Genomic DNA, 26,955 nt, shown 5'->3' on the forward strand with positions numbered 1-26,955 from the left:
TTCTGGTGAAGTCGCCAAAGTCTCTTAATATGAGTTTTGCATATTGTACTGCCCTGCCCACAGTGAGCCTCTTCTAACTCTACTACAAAACTTTTTTTACATGAGTATTGTTCTTGGAATTATAAATAGCAGCAAGTTGAAAAAGGTTGTTTTTGTCACAGTATTTGTAGATCAAGTGTGCAACTCTGTGAAACTCTTTGGATAGTTTATTTTAACAGAAAAATATCTGCTAAAAGTTGGAAAGCAGTAGGACTGCTATTTCTGCACTTCTACTAGTCTAAACATTGCCAGCACAATGGGGTGAGCAGTACTGCTGAGTGTAGTATATTGCTGGAAGACAGGTTACCAGCACCTCCAGGTTTTGGTAAAAAGTCACAATGGTTTGGGACATACAGGCTTCAGAGCTGCTGATAAGCAGCAGACTCCTGAGCCATGCAGACACCAGATCATTCAATCCCATAGGAGATTACAAGAACTCAGGTATTGTTTCCATTCCAACTCTCAGCCTCCAAAGTGCCACTTTTCTCAGCAAAGGAAAAGTAAAGCTCAAGTGCAATCTGGGGTTAGTTCCAGAGCTGCAGAATAGCGTGGCCCTGGCCACAGGCTGAGCTGGCACAGGACACTTGCATGCTGGACTGTGCGGGAACTGTTCACACTCCAAAGCCACTGCAGCTCACTAGAAATAGCATGGCTGTTTGACGTATTACCTCTTTTACCAGGCCCAGTATAACAAACTCCTGGCTCATCTTCTCTGAGATACTGCAGTTTATCCAAGTCATTAGACGATCCTACTGCTTTGCCTTTTGGTTGAATGACTGGAACGATCCCAGCCAACCACAAGTGTGAGTTCATTGGAGTTTTCTTTCTGAGCCTGTTTGCAGTAAGGGGAGCAGGGAGTTGGGCAGAGGTGCAGGGGGCAGAGGGCAGGCTTTCCTATATGGGGAAGTGTGTAGCTTTTACCTATGACAGCTTCTACAGTGCCCACCTATCTTAAGCTCTGCCAGGTGAAGTTTAGGTTGGATATTGGGAAGAAATTTTTTACAGAGAGAGTAATCAGACACTGGAATGGACTGATTAGGGAGATTCACCATCTCTGGAGGTTTTTAAAATGAGACTGGATGTGGCACTTAGTGCCATGGTCTAGTGACCATGGCAGTGTTGAATCAAGGTTGGACTTGATGATCTCAGAGGTCTTTTCCAACCTGCTTGATTCTATGATTCTATGAAAATCTCACAATTTTCTGTTTTGTCATTCATCTGAGGTTGTACATTTGAAGTTCTTGCTATAATTGGAAGACAGGTCAAAATAATATATTTTCTTTAAAGATTGTTTTCATTTCACCAGTGTCTAATTATTGTTTTCTCATACTTCTTATGATGCTTTAGGTAAAAGTAAGATTCTGTGCTTATCCTTCTGTAGCCGCTTGCTTTTCTAGAAGATGTTTTGTCATTTGATGTATCCCTCACATGACAGTAGGTGGTGATATTCTGGAAGCTAGAGTGATTTTGTGAAATATTTTCATGCAAAAGCCAAAAAAAGAAGCATTACTAATTCGCCTTATGTACTAGTTTAATTGGCTTTTACAGAATTAATGTTTAATTTTTGCTGAGTACCAGACTCTTTCTTTTCATTTAAATGTGAAGAAAACACAATTCCAACACTGTAATTTTTTTTTTTTCGAAATTGATTTCGTATTGCTTGGAGCTTTCAAGGGCCAATACGACTTCTTGTGGACTCTAACTTCCCTCTTTTGGATGCTACGATATTTTTTGTTTCCATCCAGATTTCCAGAGGGCTGGGAACATTCCTCCAAACCCATCTTTCCGTTCGCTGCTCTCCCCCGGCAACGGCAGTGGTGGTGTGCCGAGGGAAGGAGGGGCAGCGTCTTCCACGAGAGTGTCGGGGACCGCGTGGCCGGGCCGGCAGGGTGTTGGTGGCACCGGGGACGGCTGCGGGGGTGTCAAGGGACACGACTGAGGTTTTGGGCTGTGCTTCTGTAGCCGTCTCAGTGCAAATCGCTCGGTGTGCCCTCTTTTTCCACTCACGAAGCAAAAAGAACTCTCCCGACGGGGGATCTCCTGCGTCGCTCCATCCGTCTGCCGCACTCTGCGCTCGCACTGAGTGAAGAAGCGGCCGAGAGAGGGGAAGCGCCCGTCTTCCTCTGGGCTTCCTCCCTCAGAATTCTTCTACAGGAGTTAGAGCTGCCGGGGGACCGGCGGGAGTCTCCCGTCCGCTGCCTTCACTCTGTTCTCTGTTTCCCCGGTCAGGAGAAGGATTTTCCCTCGCTAACGCCGACTCCGAGCATCTCCCCGGGAAGCCCCCGTGGCGAGCGCACGGCAGGTGCTCCGGGCTCGGCGGGGTCCGGCTCGTCCCCGACGGGGACGCGGGGTAGCCGGGGGCGGCCGCAGCGCCGGGCCGGGGCGGGGAGCGAACAAAGCAGCTGCCGAGGGCGCGCTGCCCCGACGGGGCCGGCGCGGTGCCGCCCGCAGCGGGGGCGGAGTGACCGGGGCACCCGGCCCCTTCTCTGAGCTCACACACACACACACGCACACACACACCCCGCACACCGAACACGCCCGCCCGGACACACGCAGAGGCCGCTGGTGCGCTGTGAAAGGATGCGGCTGCTGCGCCCCTGGGCGCTGGTGCTGTGCGGGCTGCTGTGTGCCGGTGCCGGTGCCGGAGCCGGGCCGTCGCTGCGGAGCTACCCGCACAGCGCGGTGCTGGACGGCGCGGGCGCCTACCGCCTCCACTGGGGCCGCCGCGGCAGCGCCCTCGCCTTCCGTCTGGAGGTGCGCACCCGCGGCTACGTGGGCTTCGGGCTCTCGGCCAGCGGCAGCATGGCCTCAGCCGACATCGTGGTGGGGGGCGTGGAGAGGGGCCAGCCCTACCTGCAGGTAAGGCCCGGCTCCTTTATGTCGACCGTCGGACCGGGGCCAGCGCTGCCGGCACCCTGCTCTCATCCCGCTTGCCGGGTCCTCTTTGTTCGCCCACCTTCCCCTCCGCTGCTTCTCTCTCGGGATGCCCCTCTTTCCCTGCCCCTGTTTGCTTTCTCAGCTTCCTCGCCCCGCATCTTTGTACCTCTTTACTTCTTCCCTGAAGCCTTTTGGTCACCCCTCTTTTTCGGCGTTCATTTCCCCCGGAGGAGATACTCCTTTTCGATCCTCTCCTAGCCAACCTTCCCTCTAAACTTCTACATTGTTTTTGTTTAAAGGTGTCAGGTTTCTTTCCTTTTTATCCAGAAAATGCAACAACCCTTTTCTCCCTCCTTGGGCGCTCTCCCTGCCTGCCCCTAAGCCTAGACCGGCGGAGGAGAGGGGAGGGATGGCAGTCTCTCCCAAGGGGGTGCGCCACCTTTCCCCTCATCCTGCCAACAACTGACGGAGCTTGGCCGTCCTGATGCCGCCTGAGCTTCGCCTTTCTAATCTTACTGGCATGAGAGCAGGATCCCACCAGCTTCCAAGCCTGCTGACGTCCCGGTCTGCTAGGGCACAGCCTCTGATGCTCCCTTCTCCGCTGTTCCTCCTCTCCTCACCTGGAGGTGTTTTGACACAGATGTCGAAAAGAACTTACAGAGTAACCACAGGGACTCCTGATACATGTCCTCGGGCTGGTAAAGCAACCTCAGAAGGGCCCAGCTGTATTGGCGTAATTTGCTTGGTATGTTTCTGTAGTAGTCTAGATGTTGTCAGGGCTCGCTTTGGGAATAGGACTGTGAAACAGAGGCTCTTCTGGTGCTTCCAATGAATCATCCCTTCCAAAGGGCACTGGTGGCTGGTGGGGTAGGAGCCGTGAGAGAGGAAGCGACCCAAACATTTGATCCCCTCTCATCAACCTGAGAAACAGCCTGGAGGAGATGCTCTGGGGCCAAGGGGGTAGGCATAGCTCATCCCATGGGTGAGTGAAAGGGGAATCAGGCCTGGAATGACATCTTGTCACCCCCAGTTGCTTAAATAAAAGCTTTAGAGGCATTTTAAGCACAGAATTGTTAGAACTCAGTTGTTAAGAGTATGGTATAGGAGAAGCTGTCTGTCTTTACTTCATTGTGTTAAAGCTTTTTGGTTTTTGAAGCTGCTGCTTAAATTTTAGGAGCTTTTATTTTAAGATTATGGATTTCTATTAGCATTTTACCATAAGAAAGATAAATGCATAATATGCTTTCCCTATTGTTTGTCAAGATTTTATAAAATCTATACTTTTCCAGAAAAAGGGAACCTTTCTCTTTTTTCCCCTCTTAGTTTGCAATATGAAGTCTAGGCAAATATTTGTCTTCTCTAAGTTCAGATCAGTGATTTTCAGAATATTGTTTTCTCCACATTTCAAAATGAAGATAATTTTTCTGAAAACCTGAGCCTAAATAAAACACTAATAGTAATAAAAATAAAAGCTATTCTGCTCAGTGAACAGTGAGCTCTCTGCTCACAGAATGTAAGGCTCTCTCTAGCTTTACACTTCAGAAGATACACCTATTAACAATTAAAAGAAATCCAAACTTCTTGCTTGGTTAGTTCACAGATCCAGTTAGAGTAAAGCAAGCCTTTTAGAAAGACGTTCAAAACTAGTGTAAGCACACCCAATGGCAGAGGATGCATCACTTCCATTGATAGTTTGTGGCAATGATGAGTCTGTGTTGTTCCTGATTTCCAGTATTAGTTTGTCCGGGTTTAGGTTTCAGCTGTGTATTTTCTCTGCTATATTTAAAAATGTACTCTCCCTGCATCCCACCTCCATAAAGTTATTTATATGCTGCAATCAAGACAATCAAGTCACCGCTCTTTTTTTTTTTTTTTTTTCATAAAATAAATAGATTGAGCTCTTCAGCATCACAGGACATTTTCCCCAGCACTCAAAGCACTTTCATGGCTCTTTCCACTGCCCTTCACAGGTTTTTGTCATTCTTTAAGAATGACCCCATACAAACTCCGTTCTTCCACAGATTTTATTCACTGACATTCCATGACAAATAGAAAAGGACTGTAGTGCCTGCTGATACAAAACTACTGATATTTTTCCTGAAGCACTAATTTAGCACATAAACTGCTATGCTAAATGCTGTGAGTTATTTTGCTGCACTTTTGAGTGCAACTCAAGTATTTCTTTTGTGAAACACTCCTGTTATGCTTGCTTGCAACATAAGGCCTTCTCCATCCCCATTTCTTCTTCAGTTCCAGGCAGCACAGTTTCCTTTTAAACTGGACTGAGGTTTTTTAAAAAGTTGCTCAGTTAAAATATTTCCATATATTTCCATACTTGCATCAACAAGGAAAAGCCAGAAACAAAAATGGCCCCAACATGGCCCCCCCATATTTGTCCACAGGCCTTTTCTGGTCAGGCAGCAGGGATTGCTATAAAACAAATAACTTGTTCTAGGATGTTATTTCAGTAATCTCCAATTCTTCCCTTTAGTGGACACACAAATACAGTTGATATTTTAAAAATATATTCTATGTTAATTGTATGTCATCATAATTTACATTATTTACTACTGAAAAAGATTTTTTCATAGATAGCACCCTTGAAAGTATGTGGTTTTATGCCTAGCTGCACTCCATGAAATATGTACACCCTATAATGAATGAACTTACTTTTCCTTTTGGTTTTAGAAATACGTTTTTATTCCATGACCATCAGTTGGAAAATGTGCATCGTGGTCTAAACTCTTAGAAGGGTCATTTTTTGGTTTCTTTGAAAGTTTTGAGATGCTTGTTAGTGGCCTGACATTCAGATGATGTTCTGAAACACCTTTATAGCCTTTCAAGTGGGCATTGAAATTGCTAGTCTCTTGGGTCAATTTGCCTCTTTCCCCCCCTTAAATTCTCTCTCCTTCTTTAAAAATAGAAAGTGTTCTCGGAGGTAAGAGTTCTCTTCTGGGAACAAACATGTAAATGTAGTTAAACTACAGCTGTCAGTAAGGGTAAAAGCAGATACTCCTTAGTCTGTGGAACATCTAGGTATTGAGGCAGAGGAAAACTTTCAGATAGTTTTCAGTGAAGACAGACAGTGCCATTTCCTCTGGCATTTCTTCCTTGCCCTCATAGAGCAAGTAAATTCTATTCCCACCATCAGTAGGTAGTGTTTGTCTTGAAAAAACTAGTGTCTCAAAGTCCTGGATATCCAAGATTAGGTTTTACTTTCTCATTTTTCAAGTGTATCCTGAACTTGAATGTAATGAGATATTTGTTTTGGTTTGCTTTTCTGTGTTTGAGCTGTATTTAATTTGAAAGTGAACCTGACATAAGGAAGGGCTAAAATTATTTGGAAATCTGAGGTTTAGTTTTCTTTAATTATATCAAGATGAAAAGTGTTACAATGTCATGAGAGAAGAAGAACAAACCTTCATGGTGTACCAGAGTGTTTTTTTAAAGAGCATTTGAATGATCAGAGAATTATATATTTACTATAATAACATTTCAGAAGGTATTTGAAATGGGAACCTCAGCATATTTTGGGAGGATTTAGAGGACATAGCATGGATATATGTATGCATACATGCATAACTTTAGTGTGTTGTCATGAGAGAGGCACCTCCACCAAGCAGAAGAAGAAAAAGAAGGAGATCAGTGAACAAATTATTCTCACACATTACTGAGAGCCCTGTGGTGTCAGATTGTGTAAGGTTTGGGTGAGCGTGTTTGAGAACAACAAGATACCAATGGGGGTTGATATTGGAAAGCTGTCTTTGTCTCTATAGGAGGGAGGTGGACTTAGGAGAGTTCATACTTAGCAAAATATTACCTTGAAATATTGCCATGGTCACTTGCCGCATGTGTTACTCTTTGTACAAGTTACAAGTTCTTGGGGCAGCCTTAGCTTTTGCATCTAGTTTTCTTTCATCTTTTTTTTCCCTTTTATTTCTTTCTCTTTCTTTTCTTTTCTTTTTTTTTTTTTTTTCCTTAATGCATCTCTTTGTGCTTATGAATTGACACAGCATGCATTTTCAGGCTAGACCCATGCTTTTCCCTTGGTCTCCACCCCTGTCTGGAATTGTGCATCCCCACCCACAGCACGTAGCTGCTGAGAACCCCATTTTGGAGAAAGTAATCCTCCTTGATGAATGCCTATTTTGTGCAAGTTATACAAGAGAGTTGCATTGTTAGAATCTTCTGTTGAACTTGCACAAAAATAGTCCCTACTCAGGGTGAATAGGGACTGTGTGTCACTAAAAAGTACTTTATTATTCATTAGAGCCTTGCTTGTTAACTGTCACCCAAACTAAAGAATATCTGTTATCAAATGTATCCCATAGAGTTAGCTTAATTGCTCACAGGGAAGCACTTGGAAGAGATTTTAAAGGACAGAAAACAGTGAGCATTTTCAGTACTTAACGATATGCTGCTTTTAAGTGCACTCATGCCAACAGCAACAAAAGAAGTGTTTAGAAAACAACTTGAAAGGCACCAAGAGATGCAAAGCAAGTGCCACACTGACATATCTCAGTCGGTGTTTTGTTGGAGGTATTTCATGCCTTTGGGCATTGGGGCAAAATCTCCAGATGACTAATGTCTCTCTCTTGGCTTCAGTGTGGGGCATAAAGAGACACTCCAGTGTACATCTCCACTGGCTGGGTGCTTTGTAATTTGCTTTCAGAGATCCAATAGTTAAGACAAGGAAGAAGCAGTTGGTGAACAAAAGATGGGGAAAATTCTGAAGCTGTTTGCAGCCTTTGGGGGGACTTTTTTCAAAGTGTTATTTTGTGTGTCTGTGTGTGGTTTGGTTTTGTTTTGTTGGGTTTTTTTCTTTTATCTTTTTTTTTTTTTCCTTCTCTTTTGGATTTTGGAAACACCAAGAAAATGAAATTTTCCTACAGCTCCCCAGAAATATGGAATTGTGGCCACCATGAGTGATGTAAAGGCTTAAAATATTGGGAGAAGGATTTGATTCCCAATATAAACAAGGATCACCAAAGTAGGAGAGGGAAGAGGGGAGATTTTCTAAGGTACATACAGAAATTTTGGGAACAAGTATCACTAACAGTTGTGCTTAAAAATCCCCTAAGTGTTTTTAATCTTCCTCATAATTGAAGTAATTAAAGTAATTAAACCAAGAAAGCTTGTACTGGTTAAATGTGGCTCCTATGTAAGGAATGTTCCTTGCGATAAAGTGCAGTTGTGAAATTGTATCATGCAGTATCTCCTACTTACTGATTTTCTTTCCCTTAAAACACTCTGATACATGTTTTGACTAGTCTATTTGTGTTAGGATAGCCTTTAATCTAGTTTAGTATCTTCTGATATAACTGGAATATAAACTCTTAAACTAACATTCTCGATGTGAAGACTAGGATAGGCCCTTGGGACTCCACTGCAAAGTCAAATTATCCATGCCAATATGCAATGTTGTATTTCAACCTCTAACTGCTCGTGCTTCTTTACACCTTCATTTGGTAAGTTAGACAGGTCTCCACACTCCAGTGTTTTCATTTGTGTGCAGCACAAGTGACAATTTTTCATCTCTCAGGAATGTCACATAAACAAAGGGGTGTCACTGCCAGCTGTAGGCTACCGGGAAGCCACCCTGGGCAGCATTTAACTCGATATAAGAAATACCCTGAAGTGTATTCAAGTGACACAATTTGAAAGAGAAAAGGCATATTTTAAAATGAATGATTGTGTTTAATGTGTAAAAATATGCAAGCCCTCTTTTTATAAAGAAAATGCATGTACATACCCACGCACATACATGGGCATTATCTGTTTCTGTAAATGCAGAAGTGGAAGATGTGTGTCACTGTGTATATGTGTATGTCTGAATTTGAAATGCAGACACACCTACAGTTATTTGTTAGAGGTAAAAATTTTCAGTCCTTATCAAAGTTAGTAGTGCACAGGAAATAAACAATCCACATTTACTCTAATGTATTTCAGTCAGTTTAATTGGAGCTGTACCAGGAATTATGCGCAGCTTCTCAGAACTGCCCACATGAGCAAGATCCAGGCTTCCTAGCAAGGACTGAATCACTTTTTTCCTAGTCTGAACTTACTTATCCCAGTTACTTTAGGAACTTACTGCAACTGCTTGATTGCTGTTGCTCTACCTTTTCTATGGCTGTTTTTTCATTTGTGTCTAATCCCAAGATCAGCTCAGTCAACTGGAATGCTCTCAAGGTGTTCTTGCACTAAGCAGTGATGTTTTCAGGCTCCTGCTTTGTGTCAGGTTTCTGTGTGTGGGCTCTGCTTTTCCCTAACATAAGAGCATAGTAAGATCATTGCCTGAAACTCAAGCTGAAATTTATTTGAGATTGCAAAAAAGTTTGGTTTGCTTATTGGTAAACTCATGTTCTGTTTGCTTCTTGCCAAATACGGTGTAAAAGCAGTTTCTTTTTGGTGGTAATATCTAGTGTGTACTGGAACCTTGAGCAGCAGAATTCCATTTAAATTGAATACAACAATGAAAAAGAGAAATGTTAACCACAGTTATTTTTTTGGAAACCCAGAAAGGCATAGCTTGGTGTTTATTTCAAACAACTGTTTCATTAAGTTCTTTTCTGTACTGCAGTAACCTATTCACCCTATTTATACCAAGATCCTCTCCTGTACCAGCTTTCATCTTTGTTCCAGCTTCCTTTTGTCAAACTTGTCAGTGATCCTGATCAGAGACATCAGTTTGGTAATTTGGAGATGTTCAAAACTCCATGGGTTGGCTACAGAACATCAGTGGGGATGAGTTGCAACACAGCTTGTTTTTCTGTCATTTCCCATTCCTGACTTGTCACTTTTTTAACTTCTAGGAATTAAATTGCTGATAAAACAGCAGCGATCTCCCAGTTAGAGAAGGGCAGCAGGCATAAATTGGGGTGGCAGAGTTTCTCACAAGCCAAGCCCACAAGGCTATTGTTGGATGGGGCCACAGTCTGAGAATTATTTTATGCTCCCTGAGGTTGAAAGGAGATATATATAATTTAGTACAGGAAATGGATATCATAAACAAAACAATCTTGTACATTGTAAAGATCTGGGGAGGTAGTTCCATAAACACCTGTTTCAGTCCGTGATGACAGCTGGTAGGGCTTTTGGGGTCAGCCTTCCCTCTGCAGCTGTGCTTGCATTCTTGAAGGAGAAACCAGCCTCTTTTCACATCCTTAAGAAATTACTCTCCCTAACTGTTTGTGAAGCAGAAATCAGAAACCATATATGTCACAAGACATTTTTTTTAAGGAGGAGAGAGGCTAATGGGATTTGAAAAACATATAACATGATCGGCCTCACATCTGGAAAGGAACATAAAATAACTTATACTGTCAGGAAGATTTTTCATTTTCCATATGTTGTTTCAACTTCTAGGTAATATGAGGAAGGAGATACTCAATTATGTGATGGGTTGTACAACTTAGTCCAGAGTTTAGTACAGCATTTTATGCAATATTATTAAAGGGAGTATAAAAACTTTAAATGTTTGATATGTAAACAATTTACATAAGCAAATTCGGAAATAAACATCCTTGTTATCATTTAGTATGAACAATTACACTTCTGAAACTGTGTTTTAAACACTCTTTAAATAATCAAAGATATTCATACTAAAAAAATATAGTCTCTTCACCCTTTCCTTTCTATAATTCTTGTACTTCCGTAAAGGTGATTTATAATTTGAAAACTTCATCTTCATTAAACATATGATACATGCTTTTTTGACCAAAGTCTGCATAGTTTGACTTAAAATATCTGTGAACAGAAAGAGATATGTATGGTTCCTGGGCAATATGGCATTATTTTGTTTTAAAGCTGGTTAACAAACCATTTTCATGTGAGAGGTTGAGCAATTAAACTCTTGAGTTGTTTAGGGTTTTTTCATTACATTATTTGGGTTCATTTTTGTGATGAACATCTGGATAATTTTCGACAAAGGAAGCAAAAATAGTAATAGGAGCAGTTTGCTGACTCCTAAATAGTTCCTGGCAAGGGTACTTGCAGTTGATTCCTCTTGGGTGTTTCTACTGCACACAGCAGAATTGTAAGAACTGGGGAATAAACAGACACTGTCTTCTTAGGCACAACATAAATTTGCTTCTCAAGTATTTGCTTCTCAGCACCCTGATATTCAAGACCTGTTTGAACATAGGAGGCAGAGAAAGTAAGTAGACACAAGGAATTAATTACTTCACAGAAATTTTCGCGTGAGAAAGATTATTGTTAGTTTGTCAGATTAGCATCTAGCCACAGAATAATTTCAGGTGAGCCACTGAAATCAGTGAGGTTCTGTTTATTGTGGGCTGCAGGGGTGGGCAGTGAGCGCCCGGGCAGGCAGCAATGTGAGTGCCCAACACAGCTCTCGTCCCATGGGGAGGATCCTGGTCCTTTCCTGTGGCCTGGGTTTTGGGACCACCTTCCCCAAAGCATTCACCAGCAGCCACAAAATGAGCCCCTCATGGTGAGCCAGAGATGTGACCTGGTTTTGACTGTCATGCAGGTAAGTGAAATAATTACAGTGACAGTCACATTATCAAGGCACATCTGAGCTAATACTTTAATTACACAACTTCTTTGAGTTATTTTTATGTTCTCCCTTGAGGCTTATAGAATTCAGGATTATATCACAGGAGGGTTTTTTCTGGTTACAGCTGTGTCTTCTAGACTTGTGAAGAAATGGTGAAGTTCACCAACAAAATACTTGAATATGGACACCTAGCTTTGCTTCACATTTCTCAGCTTTCCTTCACACAGGTTTCAGGCAAAGACTTTGACTTTGTTCACATGAGAAAGAGCTGTTCTCGAATTTGTATTCCTCAATATTTCAATGGGTAGGTGCTTTTTCTGAGTGCCTTCCTCCAATTTAAGGTAACATTTTAGCAAAGATATCACACTTCAATAAAAGCTGATGTTCACAAGGTTACATTTCTCGTCCAGACAAGCCCTTACTATTTTTAAGCATAAGCAGAGATTCCACAGAGGAGTGTTTTCAGAGCAGGAATGGTATTGTGTATAGACATGCACTGCCTCTTTCCAAATTCTGATGCAGGGCTAAAGTGTAGTGTTTTGATCCCATTAATTACCCATCTTCAAAGAAACATCGCAGAACAAGTCTATTATTTCCATCTGGAAAAGCACAAATCCAAAATTATTTCTCTAAACAAACACAACTCATCAGCTCCCTTACTTTCAGGTCTGAGGCCCTTCTTTTGTTCTTTTTGGTGATTATTTTTCCATGTGTCTATTCTTTGACATATGTACTCACTCATTTGTATTTGTAAGAAGTGGTGATAGGAAAAGAAGGACTCTGTGGTCTCTTGCATACACAGAGATTTCCAGGGTGGGATTAAGTTTAAGATTAAAGCTCCTAAATGATCCCTTAGTGAATCAGTAAGGTTCCAGTTATTTTTTGTTAGTATCAAAATGCTTGGATATAACATTTTGCAATTTTCCAGCTTTGTTATCTCAACTTAAACAAAAGGGGAAAGCTAGAAATCTCTCCAGAAGTGAACAGAGGTCCAAGCAGCTACAAAAGTAAATGCCTGGCAGAATCAGCCAGTGCTGCATTACTTTGCAAGGGACACCACACAATTAATGGTGTCTGCCTGTTTGGTGTGAGAAATATATTGGTTAGTTAAAAGCCCTCTTTCCTACCCCAACCCAGGCAGAAACAGCTTGGAACTCAAAGGAGGGCAACCAGAGAAGGTGCATCTGAGGCAGTGGCCAACCCTTTCCAGGTGGCTGGGGTAGGAGGAGAGGGAGGGCTGGGTCCCAGCTGCACTGAGTTGCAGGAATTTAGGGTGAGGAGGTTAATGACCTGACATTGCTGCCCTGCTACTCCATTGTACCAGGCCTTTGCTGAACCCTTGATGGAGAGCATCTTTCTTACAAACAGTTCCCTCACCTCTTCCAAAACCTCAATCTAATCCCAGCCCATCAGCTTTTGAATGAACTGAGCACTTTCCATCCTAGTTAAGCCATAAGGTTTCTGGTTACAGTTGATGTTCAATCAAAGTTTCTTTTTGTGGGGAAATAAAAAACATAGGAAAAGTTGTGAAAGGAGGGAACAACTTACAAATATTAAGTCAAATTAGTTCTCTCTTTAATTTCTCCTGAAGTTCATGACATCCCAACCTTTATTTCTGCAGTTATGTACAGGCAACATGTTGCTAAAGTTACTCAGGACATGTTTTAAGCTCCTTATCAATGAGACTTGCTTTCTTGGAGATTTTGTATGAAAAAATAGTTCGATGCCACCTCACATTTATCATTTGCTTCAAAACTGTTACTTCGGAACTTTACATGTTTCAAGGGGCTTTGGTCCTGGACATAGAGTTTCATTTTTAGTATTAGATTTTAATAATAATGGGTCACATTTTCTTTATAACAGGATTATTTTACAGATGAAAACAGAGTACTAAAAAAGGACCCTCAACAGGATTACCATCTGGAATATGCCATGGAAAACAGTACACATACAATATTGGCTTTTAGCAGAGATCTGCACACTTGTGACACAAACGACAAGAGCATAACGGTAAGAGACTCTGACTGCACGTAGGCAGATGAAGTAATTAATATAGTAATATAATAGTAGTATAATATAATATGAAGTAATTGTATATGTAGTTATCAAGCTGGTTATTAAAATCTCTTTTTTAGTAAAAAGACAGAATTAGAGAAATTCACTTTCCAAAATATCTGTTTGCTCAACTTAAATTAACTAAGTAAAATACTTGCTCTAGTTTTATTAAGCTCTTATATTTTCATTTCATCTTTCTTTGTCCTTCTACTTTAAAATGTTATGTTCTTTAATTTCTAACAAGAGTACAGGGGATTGAAACAGGTATCTCTGGGCCATCAAGTCCTACATGCCACAGTTGCAATCATTCAAGAAATGACAAATTAAGAAACACTTTTCAGATATTACACTAACTTGCAATTGATTATAGAAATAGATTTTTTAAAAGTATTGAGTGGATATATTTAAAGTATCTATTTATTTCTTTATTCAAAATTAAGTTGAAGAATTGTATGGTAAAACTTTCCATGGTAAAAGACTTTTCATGGTAAATTCTTGTGTTGCCCTAGGGACTGCTGTGCTATTTCCTAAGCATAATTTTAAATTACATGAAATTGATGACTTCTGTATTGGAAATGACAGATAGGTTAGACAAATTTGCAAGGCTTTCTATGCTTTGACTTATTTACTACTTATTTTGGAAGCTGTAATGTAAGAGTAAAACACTATTTTCATTATCTATGTTTTCATAACATATGCAATAATAGCAACATGAGAGGCTGAAAGATGCAGGAAGCAAAGGAAGCAAACCACAGCTGTATAAACCACCAGTTTTCCAGGCAGTCAATGGATCTCTGTTTTTCACACCTGCTCCAAATTCTGAGCATAATTTAACATTCTGGGACACTTCAGGATTTATTAGAGCACTTTGACTCAAGAGTGATTACTGCAACCTGAGAATAGTTTACAGAGAACTAATCTGTGCAGTGGCTGTAGATTGATTTTTAAGATGCAAATCTGTCCTGTAATTGAATGTCTATCTTCCCTAGTGTGTAAGGACAGCATGCAACTGAAGGTATTCACATCTTCACAGATCTGAGCCTGGAAAAAAATTGGTGGGGAACCTCATTGATGGCCAAATAAGTAACATCTCTAGAAAAATACCATGCATTTAGTTGGATACCTCTTTAAGAGTCTGTTCTGCCATTTGCAGATATGATTTCAATTCACAACATTAGGGTAGTAATCTCTCAGAGAAAGACTTCTGCGTATCTCCAGCGAACCTTATACATTATTAATTTTAAAGGCAAAATTGTGTAAGTGGATGGCTGCTGCTCTGGTATACATTGTCATTGTTCAAATACAGCTACATCTATGTCATGGCAACTGTAGGAATTATGTGAACTATGTAAGGAAGATGTTGCTTCTCCTCCTTATGGGCTTTTTGTTTTGTTTTGTTTTTTTCAGGAGAGCACAGTGCGGGTAATCTGGGCTTACCACCACCAAGACATGGGAGAAGCAGGTCAAAATTACCATGGATCTAATCGTGGAACAAAGAGCCTACGTTTGCTAAATCCTGAGAAAGAAGAAGTCTTATCTGCCTCTCTGCCATACTTTGACTTGACAAACAAAGACGTAAGTTACTCCATGTTTTGGGTTTATGTGGAGATGGGAATAAAGTGGTAGCCAAAGCTTTGGGCTTAACACAACAGGTAGTGTGACTCCTATATATAGATTAAATATAAGGAAGGAATTCTTCACCATGAAGTTGATGAGGCAGTGTAACAGGTTGCTTAAAGAAGCTGTGCATGTCTCATCCCTGCAACTGTTCGAGGTCGGGCTGGATGGCGCTTTGACCAACATGGTCTAGTGGAAGGTGTTCCTGCCCATGGTGAGGGGATTGACATAGGGCAGGATGGATGTTCTCTAAGATCCCTTCCAAGCCAAACCATTCTGTGATTCTATGATAATATTGTGTTCTTGCCCTTTTTATTAAGACAGGTGCCTGTACCAGACAAGGATACAACATACTGGTGCCAAATGTTTAAGATTCCCATACAACATGAAAAGCATCATGTGACAAAGGTGAGTGATTCAGACTGACCAAATTTAGAGGAAGTCAGATAATAATTACACTTCAAATCAATTCTTGCACTTTGAAAATTTTTTTTCTTTACTTACTGGAAGGAAAAGTAAGACCTCTTGTCTGTCTTCACAAACATGTGTCAAGCGTATGTGTATGTGTGCCCAGGACCTCATCCAGGTTTGCCCTGACAACTGCATGCACAAGGACAGAGACCCTTCTGTCTGTTCTTTTCTCTTCTCCTTTGTCCTCTCTCCTTTAAGAAAATGACATGGAAAATTATTTGTAAATATTTCTAGCAAAGACTAAGGAAAGTTTTCTAAAACCATGTTACATCAAGTTTCTACATTTATATAAGAATTGAATGAATTGTTTTTAACAGATACTTATTTTAGATTAAAACATAATTAAATGGTGATGTTTGTTCAAATAAAGGGCCAGGTTCTTACTTGATTCCAGTCACCTCTCTTGCAATGACCACTGTGGCGTTATGCTACGTTACATCACATAAGCAAAGACACAGTAATCTTCAGCCATGTAAAAGCCAAATATCATGAAAAAAGAGATGAATATTGTAGTTTATTTACAAATTAGGGAAAATGTATGGGTAAACATTGACACAAGACTCAGCAGGATCCTAGGTGATTTTAAAATCCACATGCGTAAACATGTTTTCATATAACACATTTTCAAACTTTTCTTTCAGTTTGAAATTGAAAGCTTAGGAATGCTGAGCGAGAGATAGTGCTCAGATTTCTTCCCAAGAGCAATGTACTGAAGACCTCATAAAAGAATAACTTCTTACTGTTCTAAAATGGTTAAGATAAGCACAGTGAGGTAGTTCCGGCTTTCAGTTTTATTTTTCTTTAAACCCATAAATGCTTTAAGTATAGAATTCTATTCCACTTTTTTTATTATTGTCAGTCATATTTCTCCAGTGCTTTTGGTAAGACTGAAATTTTAAATTAACTCAGACAACTTGTGAACTCCAGTGTGAGTCTGATAAATACCTATAACAATTCTGAAATACTGGAGGTTTCTGCACTTATCAGAATGAACGATTGCAAGGCCCAAATCTCTGCTTTCATGTACGTAATGTTTAATCACATTTGAAATTTATGACCACTACTTTCACAGGTCTTTATGAAAAGCAGAATTTGCTTGTATTATGGTGTATATGTCAAGATTCCTAATTTTCTACTTTCGAGTGAGAGACCTTTAAAATGGTACGATTAAAATCAAGCTTTCCATGTTAAATTTGGTGGAAGGTGTAGACACATGCTGTTCTGCTACAGAGTTCTCTGAAATTTATTTTCTGAATATTTTGCCTGACTGCACACATAGTTGCTCAGATTTTAAAAAATTGTGATTGGTTGAAGCTAAAACAAGATTTTAGCTCAGAAATACACTGACTAATTCTTCAGAATAGTTTTATATTTTTTATTTTTACAATGTATAAAGAATATTAAAATTTTAGAAATACTATTTTCAAAGAAGGACTTTTTAAAAATAAAATTGACAATTACAATAGAATCCTCAGTGATTTTCCACCTTCAAAAAGCAAGAAAATTTCATGTTACTGCTTAAAAAATGTTTAGAGAGAGAAAAACTAATACAGAAAGAGAGTAGAATTATGAAGGAACACTTCCTTAACCTTTCTTTTCAGGAGCACAGTTTGTATTTTCATATAAATGACTTTTTTAGATGACACATAGAGGGTTGCTGTGGAATTGTATCTGCGCTCTTGAAAACTGATTAAACATTTCCTAAAACCTACTAACACACAAAGGATGGGGCTTATGGTTACTTGGGAAGATATTAGCGATGCAAACAAAGACTGAATTTCACAAAGGGGAGGATGGATGAACTATTTGGCCTGATCAAACTGTCTGTGTTAGTTAAATACTTTTGTAGATGTTGATTCTGGATTCATTCTGTAACACAGTTTTCACACAAATCTACACATCTCATTTTTACAGACAGAAAAAAAAAAAAAGGTTTAGAAATGGTACAAATTTGTCTCTGGTATGATTTAGTTTACTTCAGTAGTGTACATGTGAACTGACTTTGGCCATTTCTGTCCTCCTGTATGATTTTCGTGGAGCACTGAAGTGCGCAGCTCAGTGCTTGTTGGACAAGCTGTGCCACCAAAAATGTGTGCTTAGCTGTGCTGATATGTAAATCTTCTGATAACCTGGAGTCTCAAGTAGGTGCAACAGCCACAATAAGAATTTTTTTTTCATATGTTCAGGTGTTCTCTGTCATTCCTTCCTTCTTGGAAATTGCTCTGAGCATTTTCTAGTGAAGTGTTGTTTTTTTTTTAAATATCAGTTTCATCAGGAAAGCATGATGTTTTAATGAAGGAAACTGAAAAATATTAGACCTATCATTAAAGGTAGAGGATAAGATTTTCAATGGTTTCTGGTTAACAAATGCCTGGTTCTGAATTCAGATTCTGAATGTAAAAGGATTTTTTAATTTCTCTTGACTATGCATCATTTTAAAAAATAGTGACTATATGCTTTTAGCCAGAATATATTTAAGATATTTACAAATATATTTCATAAATACAATCTAGTGGTGCAACAGATGGGCAACTGATAACACTTGGACTTAGGCTTTATCTCCTCTAGTGTTTTAGTTTCTTCTGTTAGCACAAGACAAAGAAATAACTAGCATAAGAGGTCTCTAATTTAGTCAAAAATAAATTATGTAAGACCTTAGGTCTTTTCTTTCTCTTTACGTGATAGTCATGTTGCTTTCTGGGAATCCTAGGTAATGGGAAATAGCATATTTTCATTGATCAAGCATGCACCTTGACATGTAAATTGTGAAAGAGATAAGACTGTAATCTTGTATTTGTCTCGTCGGTAGAATAAGGACATGAATAAGTGATTAAGTAATTTCTCCTTGTGCTGCATTTACCAATAGAGAACGGAACCTCACTGCAATAAGGGGGAACCCAGCCAGGGTTAGGGCTTCTCTGTTAACTCTTACTTTGTTTCACATCTCTTGCAATTTTTCCCTAGGGAAGAGATTGTGTCTTCCTACATGTCCCTACAATGCCTTCTGTTACAAGATCTTTTGTAATGCCTCCAGGAACTTCTGGAGAGATAACTCATAATAACATTATGCCTGTTAGAAATAGAACAGAATAAGAAATTTCTCAGTAGCTGGGCATAACAGTGATAATAACTACTCAGATCACAACAAAAACCAGGCACTGAGCTGGTTTTGTGCCTAATGGTGTACATCCCTCCTCAGTTTAAGCTGCCTACCTGGTTGAATTGTGGCTGTTTGAAAATTTGTTAAACTTCTACAGATTTTCCCTCCGATGTGTTTTCTGTTAGCAGAACCAATTATAAGGGAAATAGGTAAATTTTGAAAATAATAATATGCGAAGCAGATTAAAGGACTTGGTTGGAGGTAATAGCAGGCAACCGTCTTTCTTCAAAACACCTATTTGCAGGATGGCTCTGGAGTGGTGGACCTTGGTTGCTATTCACGTGGGAGAGCACATGGCTGCCTGTCTGCAAACTCCTCCTGCAGCTATGTGTGCACTGGCCTGTTTTGCTGCTTTGAGCTTCAGGCTGTGGTCTGTGCCTCAGGCTTACTACCCAAGGGATTTTTACTTTTCTCACATACAGAAGTTAGCCAAGAGCCTTCTCAGAAGTAGCTTTCTTAGAAAAAAGCATTCCACTTTTTGGCCTAGACTTTCCAGAGATGGGTTTAAGAGTATGGGATTTTTGCAGTTCTCTGTAAATATAATTATTCTGACTAGTCCTGAACGTGCTTCTTAATTGCATCCCTAAAAGAAAGTTCTCTGGTTTCACTGTGCACCTTGGGAACGACCTCCTCTCCAACAGGACCTGTCAGAGGGAGGGAGAGAGGGACTCACTGGTAGAGCAGACACACAGGCATGTCCTTGCACCCACCTCTGAATGAAAAAGCCATGCTGAGGGCAGCTCCCTGGGTGTGGACAGCCCGCACAAGCAGAGAACTGAACGCCAGGTTTGGGAGAGGGGCTGGCAGAGGCAGTTCACCCTGGGGAACATACCTTGGAAAGGGGAGTCTCTGCAGCATGCTCCCTCTTGTAAATTACCTGTTTTAAAAGTCTCTTTCTTACTGATTTTTCAGGGGGAAAAAAAAAAAAAAGATATTCAGTGGCAGCACACTGGAAACTTTAAAAATCCTGTCAAGTTTGTACTGTCAAGATGTCTGATTTTCATGATTTTCAGTGTGCGTGGATATGTGTGTGCTGACACACCTCTATTGACAGGTCTAATTGCTGAATTTATTTTTTGCTCATTGTGAGGTGGTATCATGCAGATTTATCCTTAGCAAGAAAGAAAATTTGTTTTACATCCCTGAGAAATACTTCCCAGTGTTTCAGTAATTACTGTTTCTGCTTTATGTTAAGAACTTGTTCTTACTGCTTTTTCTACTTGTGTTTCTACAAATACAGATCCTTTTTATTACTGTCTTTAGCTTAGGTTTCAGTACTCCATGTCTTTTGTTACTTCAGTTTAATTGTACTGCTCATTAAAATAACTGCATCTGCTAAAGATTCATTAGTCTGGCTTCACATTAATCACAGGTCTTCCATGTGCTTGGCTTTAAGATAGTGTTTCCTCTATTGTCTCTAGATTTTCTGTGAATCCTCTAGACCTGTGGTCTCCCACTCCGACTGACAAATTGTTTAATTCTGTGTGTAAACCAAAAATTTACACCATATACTGGTGAAGGAATGGTATGTTTATCCTACATGCCAGACGTGCCATCATGAATTTGTGGGAAGCTTTTCAGCTTCAGTGCATAGCATGTCTGTGCTAGTTTCAACATTGTAAATTTTCCCTCAGTGTTTTCTTAATTCCTTTGAAATATACTGTGTTTTCCTTAGAAAAAGTAGTTCTCCAGGCTTCATTAATAAAAATCCTGTAGTGAAAAACATGTCAAATACTGAATTTCACTTTAAGAGTAATAAAAACAATTTATGTAAAATAAAAACTATAATTGGATAGTAGGGTCACTTAGCTGTATCTACATGTCCTTTCTCTAAGAACTACTCATTTTCTTTGTCTCAAATTTCCTAGTTTTTTTCAAAACTAGTATCGTCGGAGAAATACCAGCAAAAAGGCTGTGATGTGGCTGTGCTCACGAGCATAAAATACGTCTGATTCTGTAAGAGAGCTTTTTTAATGGGATGTCCAGTTGTAGAGGACCTTTGGCATTGGAAGGGAAGATGGTACGTTTCTTTTGTAAGGTCTTAAATGTTTGGATTCTTGTATAAAATAGTCCTTCTATATGCATTATTTGAACTTGCTTATGAAAAGTGAATGAGCAGGTTTAGCACTGTTGAAATGGATAATAAACCCCATCCTGGGATTTAGGCTCTGTGGTCAAAATTCAGCACCTCTTAAGTATAACTCAAGAATACTCAGGGAACATAATAAAGACAGACAATTTTCAACCATGGAGTTGTGCTTCCTCCCATCTAACTTGACTTACGGGTCTGAACCATAAGTCATAAGGTCTGCTTAATTGACCTAATAGTGGCAAAACTAGCTGTGTATCATTCTGAGAAGGTGTCTGAAATGTATGAGCTCAAGCACCCCCTGTATGGCTCAATCTCTCTCTCTCCACTGATGGATGACAGAACCCAGACAACCAGCCTGTATTAGATAACTAACTCTCAGATGAATGAATCAGGGAAGACATATCCCACCAGAAAGGTCAAAGGAGAGAAGAGATTATGATAGAAGCAAATATTGCAAAATAATACTTTTTTAAAATAAATTTGCTTTTAGGACAAATGGACTCTTCTCAACCACAACCCTGTGTGATTTTTTTTGACACTAAACTTACAATGGGACTAGTGAAACAAGCTAAGCATATAATCAGAAAAAAAGTAGTTATTTAGCATTAGCTGAGAAGCATTACGTTGGGCATATTTTTATATAAGCACCAAAGTTTTCCACTGCTGATCTCCTTAGAAGATGCAGCGTCTTTTCAATTAAAGAAAGGTCTGTATTATTACACACCAGCAACTGCTAGTTAATCTTCATGTTCTGTTTCAGGGCAAACTCTGATAAGGAAGTAAAAACTCCAAAAAACTCGTTGCCAAGGGTAACTCTGCTTTTTGACAGTGGAATGCTTTAGTAATACCAAAGACCCCAGTGTGAAAATACAAAGGGACTCCAGTTTAAGAGACTGATTGATTGGAAGCCAGAAGGGCAGCTTGTAGCTTGCTGTACCTAAATGAGGGCACTGATTTTTAACTTGAGTGATACCAGACAGTAACTGCTTGTTACTCTCTTGGGCTTGAACTTTTACATTTTGCTAAATGTGATAACTCTGGAAAATTACACCATGCAGCCTGACATAAACTAATGTTCTGTATTTTCCCATACGTTCCCCTACAAAGCAATTGCAACCTCAGTAAATTAGATTGGCAACCTAACAATCATCTTAGATTGCAGAGCTTGTAAGCTATCTGCCCTTTGATCTGGAGGGCTGGCTCTTCAGTGCAAGCCTGAATTGGCCCATTAGGCTTAGCAGTGCTAAAGATTCATGTAACAAAACAGGCTGGAAATTAAAACTTTCCCAAGCACTGTCTCAGGAAACAACAGAAATACATAATTCTCTCATATTCTGATAAATTATTTCATTTGTAAAATTGTTTGAGATAGTGTTGCGTTCTGTGATCAAAAATTATGTATGAGCAGAGATTTTACTGTCACACCAAACTTTATATTACTTATGGAACATATTCTTATTTTGTGGTAGTCTTTCATTTCACTTGTATGTCTTAGCAGTAAGAATGTTTAAGTTATGCAGTTGTTTCTGCATTATTTATTCCATACTTGGTCTGCAAAAAGAACCTACTCATTTCTGTTATCAGCAAAGATGAACACCTGGTTAATTTAGCCCATTTTCTTTTGATTTTTGCTTTTTAAGTAAAAACAACATCTATCCAAAAGGCAATGTATTTACTATGCCAGCACGTGGTTGGAAAAAATGTGTGCTATGTGATTTTCTAGTCAAAGTCAGAAGATAGGTCATTTTGAATTACATACAGGATTAAATGGCAGGAGTTTTAACTTAAGATGTGACCAGAAGTGAGCATGGAGAAGCGTAATGCTTGTTTTAGTAAAGATGTCTGAGTTTCACCTCTGAATTCTGAGATGATTTGTAGGGTGATCTTCAGGAGAGGATTCTTAATGATTAACCCCGTTTTGTCTTGTGCCATGTCTTTATTTTTTCTTCTTCATCCTTAGCTTTTTTTACTGTAAGCCTGTGATTTCTTATCTGAAATGGTAAGAAAATTGCCTCTAGAAATTGTCTGCAGCCAAAAAATCAACACTTATTATCATAGCAGGCAATAAAATACTTTAAAGTAGGATTGGGCCTAAGATGAGTAATTATAAAGCGTATTTTGTGCCAGTATCAGAATAGCAGGCTCATGGGTAGTAACATCTGTCTTGATGGAAGTTATGTGGATGGATCACACAACAAATCTAACTTGGTCCTACTAGCATCTTGGCATTGCTTCTTAAGATCAACTGTCTAATTCAGTCAAATCACACAGTAGCAGCATCTTAAGCAAGTTTTCTATACGGCTGATATAATGGCCCTATGTATGATGTTATGATACCCTCTCCATCTCTGCTTCTGCTTGCCATGCACAGTAGTCACAGCTATGTCCAGAGCATAGATTCATTGACTTCACATTAATAACAGTGGGAAAATAGACAGACAATGGTCGGACAATGCTCCTCTGTGTCCACGCATAGCATACTGTATTGGGTTTACACAGCCAGGTTTTGGTAGCCAGGTGGCTACAGGGGTGGCTTCTGTGAGAAGCTGCTAAAAGCTTCCTCTATGCCCAGCATAGCCAGTGCCAGGTGGCTCCAAGACAGACTTACTGCTGGCTAAGACTGAGCCAATCAGGAATGATCGTAATGCATTTGTGACAACATATTTAATAAGGGAAAAGAGAAAGTTATTGCATAGAAGTAAACATGGCCAGTGAAGTGAGGAGTGAGAATATGTGAGACGAACAACTTTGGATACACCAAGGTCAGTGGAGAAGGAAGGGGAGGAGGTGCTCCAGGCGCTGGAGCTGAGATTCCCTTACAGCCCGTGGTGCAGACCATGATGAAATAGCTGTGCCCCTGCAGCCCACGGAGGACCACGGGGATGCAGAGATCCACCTGTAGGCTTTTGGAGGAGACCTACACCAGAGCAGATGGATGCCCAAAAGAGGGCTGTGGATCCATGGGAAACCTGTGCTGGAGCACACTCCTGGCAGGGACCTGCAGATCCGTGGAGAGAGAAGCCCATACTGGAGCAGGTTTTTCTGGTAGGACCTGTGTCCCTGTGGGGGACCCACACTGGAGAAGCCTATGCCTGAAGGACTGCACCCCATGGAAGAGTGACCCACGTTGCAGCAGTTGGTGGAGAGCTGTTGCCGGTGGGATGGACTCCTACTGGACAAGTTCGCAGAGGACTGTCTCCCATGGGAGGGACCCCACAGTGGAGCAGAAGGACTCTTCTCCCTTAGCAGTGGCAGAAACAAGCTGTGATGAATTGACCATAATCCCCTCTCACCATCTCCCTGTGCCACCTGTGAGGCGGAGCAGCTGGAGATCGGGAAGCATAGAGAAATGTGGGAAAGGTGTTTTTAAGATTTATTTTACTTCTCATTATCTTGATCTGATTTTTTCAGGAATAAATTCAGTTAATATCCTGAAGTTGAGTCTGTTTTGTCTGTGATGGTATTCAGTGAATGATCTCTCCTCTCCTGGTCCTTATCTCAACTCATGAATTTTTGCTGTATTTTCTCTCTGCTGCGGGGGGCATTGATGCAGTGGCTCTGATGTGTGCCTGGCATCCAGCCAGAGTCAACCCACTACACGTATATGACATGAAAATCCACACACATGACAAATGAACCACTGCTGGGTGGTGAATAGTTTCTCATTACACCAAGACTGATGTTACACCTCCATGGAAGTAATTTACATCTTGTATCTAACTGAAATGCACAAAAAATCCACTCAAACACAAAACACCTAATCCTGAGAAAAACTAAATATCTAAACAAATTATTATAAACTACAAGTTAATGCTCTTCAGTCTCCTTTTCAAAGTTTGTTTGGCTTAAGTTGCTTGAACTGTAACTGTGTCTTTCTGTTTTATAAAGTGCCAATCACAGTTTTGGTTTCTAGAGAATTGCTATGGTATAATTTTAATATAGACTTTAAAAGAACCAAAGAATCTGAAAATAACCTCTGTTGTATGATTTCATGCTTGTGTTGAGGGGTGTTAAGTCCTACAGAAGTGTACCAGGACCTGACTCTGGGGAGAAAATGTGGAAATCATAGTATTAATGGGAGCATTACTTAACTGCACTTATTTTGTAAGCCATCCCATGTTTGTATATTAACCCTGTAAATATACATTTTTATAGGGTTATGAGCGATAGTCCCTGAGAGCTGTTCTGCTGACTCAGGAGGATGTGTCATGTCAAAATCATAAACCCTGTGCTTATTTTAATCCCATGTTTTCCTTCAGCAAACTGTAGGTGCCAGGGTGTGCAGATTGGTGACATGCTCTATCTGTGGGTAAAGCTGTGCATTCACTCCCAAGCAGGAGGAGAGAAAGTGCAGTGTTATTTAGCTACATGGTTGAGGGGAGCATTTTGCAGTTGTAGGATAAAATTAAAACCTTCTCCATTGCCATCTCAAAGGATAGGCAGACATTGCTGTGTGTGAATGATGATTTCAGGGTTTCATGAAGGGAGTACCTTCACTGACTTTATTATTTATACTATTTGAATTGTATATTCCTCTTGAATAAATATAAACTTTTTGTAGAGTACCCGTTTTGGCTTTAGGTCTGAAACATATTTAGTTCCATATTACTTTATTATGATATTGTTTTCACAAGGAAGTAATGATGCTGATGATTAATTGACAATTAATTCTGCTCAGAGTGTGTCAACTGTGCTGAGAGACTATGGTCATACTGAATATCGCAAACCACTCTGCAAGTGGTGCTGCTGCTTAGGAGTGCAATGAGTGTATTGCCAGGAAGTGTAACCAAATGAAACATGTTTTTTCTTGACCTGAACTTTTTATGAGATAGTTCCTCAGGGTTATACTTTTTAACTGTTTCTAAATGCATTATCTTAAATCTTCAGACATGCGTCAGGCAGAAACAATGTTTTATGGGTATTTTTTTGAGCTATACTTCTTGTGGATGTAATCTAAATTACTATATGTCTTTAAAGTCTGGAATTCCTTATGAGTGGCAGAGTTCCAGGTGATTAAATAGGAATAAGAACTTAAGAATGGACCTGATGGCAGAGAGAATAAGAAGTCCCAAGCCCATCTCTAGTTCTCATTTTTAAACGTTTGGGATTATTGTTTATTGTGGTTTTTGACTCCTCTTTCCTAATTAAAATATTTGATGTGTTCTGCACATTGACCTGCAAAATTCTGGATGTAGAGTGTAGTCATTAGAAGTACTATGTGGGAATGGATGGATTTGTGTAAATTTAGATAAATAGCCTCCTCTTCAAGCTAGCAGCACAGCAACACTTAACTTTTACCTGAAAGTAAAGTATTCTTTTCCAGTAAATATTCTGTGGCTTTAAACAGAGGTATGTTAATTACTTCTTAATGCCATATACTAATAAAACTTAAATAAGAGCCTTCATTGAACAATACAGTCACTGAGTTAAAAAATCCTTTATTTACACCAAGAACAGGAAATACCTGCTTTGAATAAAGTTTTCTATTTATGTGTTAAGAACCTTTCCTTCTTTTTTTTTCTATGTTTTAAAGTATACTCAAAACCAGTTAAACTGAAATGCCAGTAATAGAGCTTAAATCAATCAATCAATTAAGTCAGCACTGTTATTTCAATTTAGGGTTATGTCTGGTATTTGAATTTCACTTTGGAAAAAAACCCCAACCCTCCAAACATATTAAGTACAAATCACACAAATTTCAATACCTTAAGTTGCATGGAAGTTTTGATCTGGAAAACTTCCATCCTCCAAGGAAACCTTATCTAATCACATGATAAGATTAACATTGGGGATGGTTGCTGTTGCCTGTGCCTTTTTCTCACCTACATCTCTTTTTTTATTAAAACACAAAAATCAAGAGCTGTCACTAACTACATAGGTTACATTTTCCTCCAGCTGGGGGATGTGAAAAATATGTATGAAAAAATTCGTGTAAACATTTTTACCTTTGAAGGACAATTCAAGTTAAGCAGTGATGCTTCCTGGTGTACATCAGTTGTACATCATCTCAGATGACCATGAGTGAACAAGAAGCAGTGTCTTTGCTCTGCCTCCTGACTCAACAAAATATACACCTTTGTAAGTAAGTGGCATGGCATAAACTCAGAAGCACTTGGAATAGAGAGA

The 26,955-nt window shown here is 39.8% G+C and overlaps 1 protein-coding gene across 2 annotated transcripts in view; it reads left to right on the forward strand.

The window, feature by feature from the left end:
* The first annotated feature begins 2,427 nt into the window (after positions 1–2,427).
* Positions 2,428–26,955, forward strand: part of MOXD1 (monooxygenase DBH like 1) — a 49,452-nt gene continuing 24,924 nt past the window's right edge. The window contains exons 1-4 of one of the 2 annotated variants that reach the window (XM_050316287.1): positions 2,428–2,898; positions 13,298–13,444; positions 14,897–15,064; positions 15,431–15,514. In XM_050316287.1, coding sequence (XP_050172244.1) covers positions 2,620–2,898; positions 13,298–13,444; positions 14,897–15,064; positions 15,431–15,514 — 678 coding nt within the window. In that variant the 5' untranslated portion in view covers positions 2,428–2,619. Of the gene's footprint in view, positions 2,899–3,022; positions 3,662–13,297; positions 13,445–14,896; positions 15,065–15,430; positions 15,515–26,955 lie in introns of those variants that run through there. The other variant, XM_050316288.1, reaches the window with a different exon arrangement.

Source organism: Myiozetetes cayanensis, unplaced genomic scaffold (genome assembly GCF_022539395.1).
Source record: "Myiozetetes cayanensis isolate MyiCay16 unplaced genomic scaffold, myiCay2020 scf2-11, whole genome shotgun sequence".
Classification (NCBI taxonomy): Eukaryota; Metazoa; Chordata; class Aves; order Passeriformes; family Tyrannidae; genus Myiozetetes; species Myiozetetes cayanensis.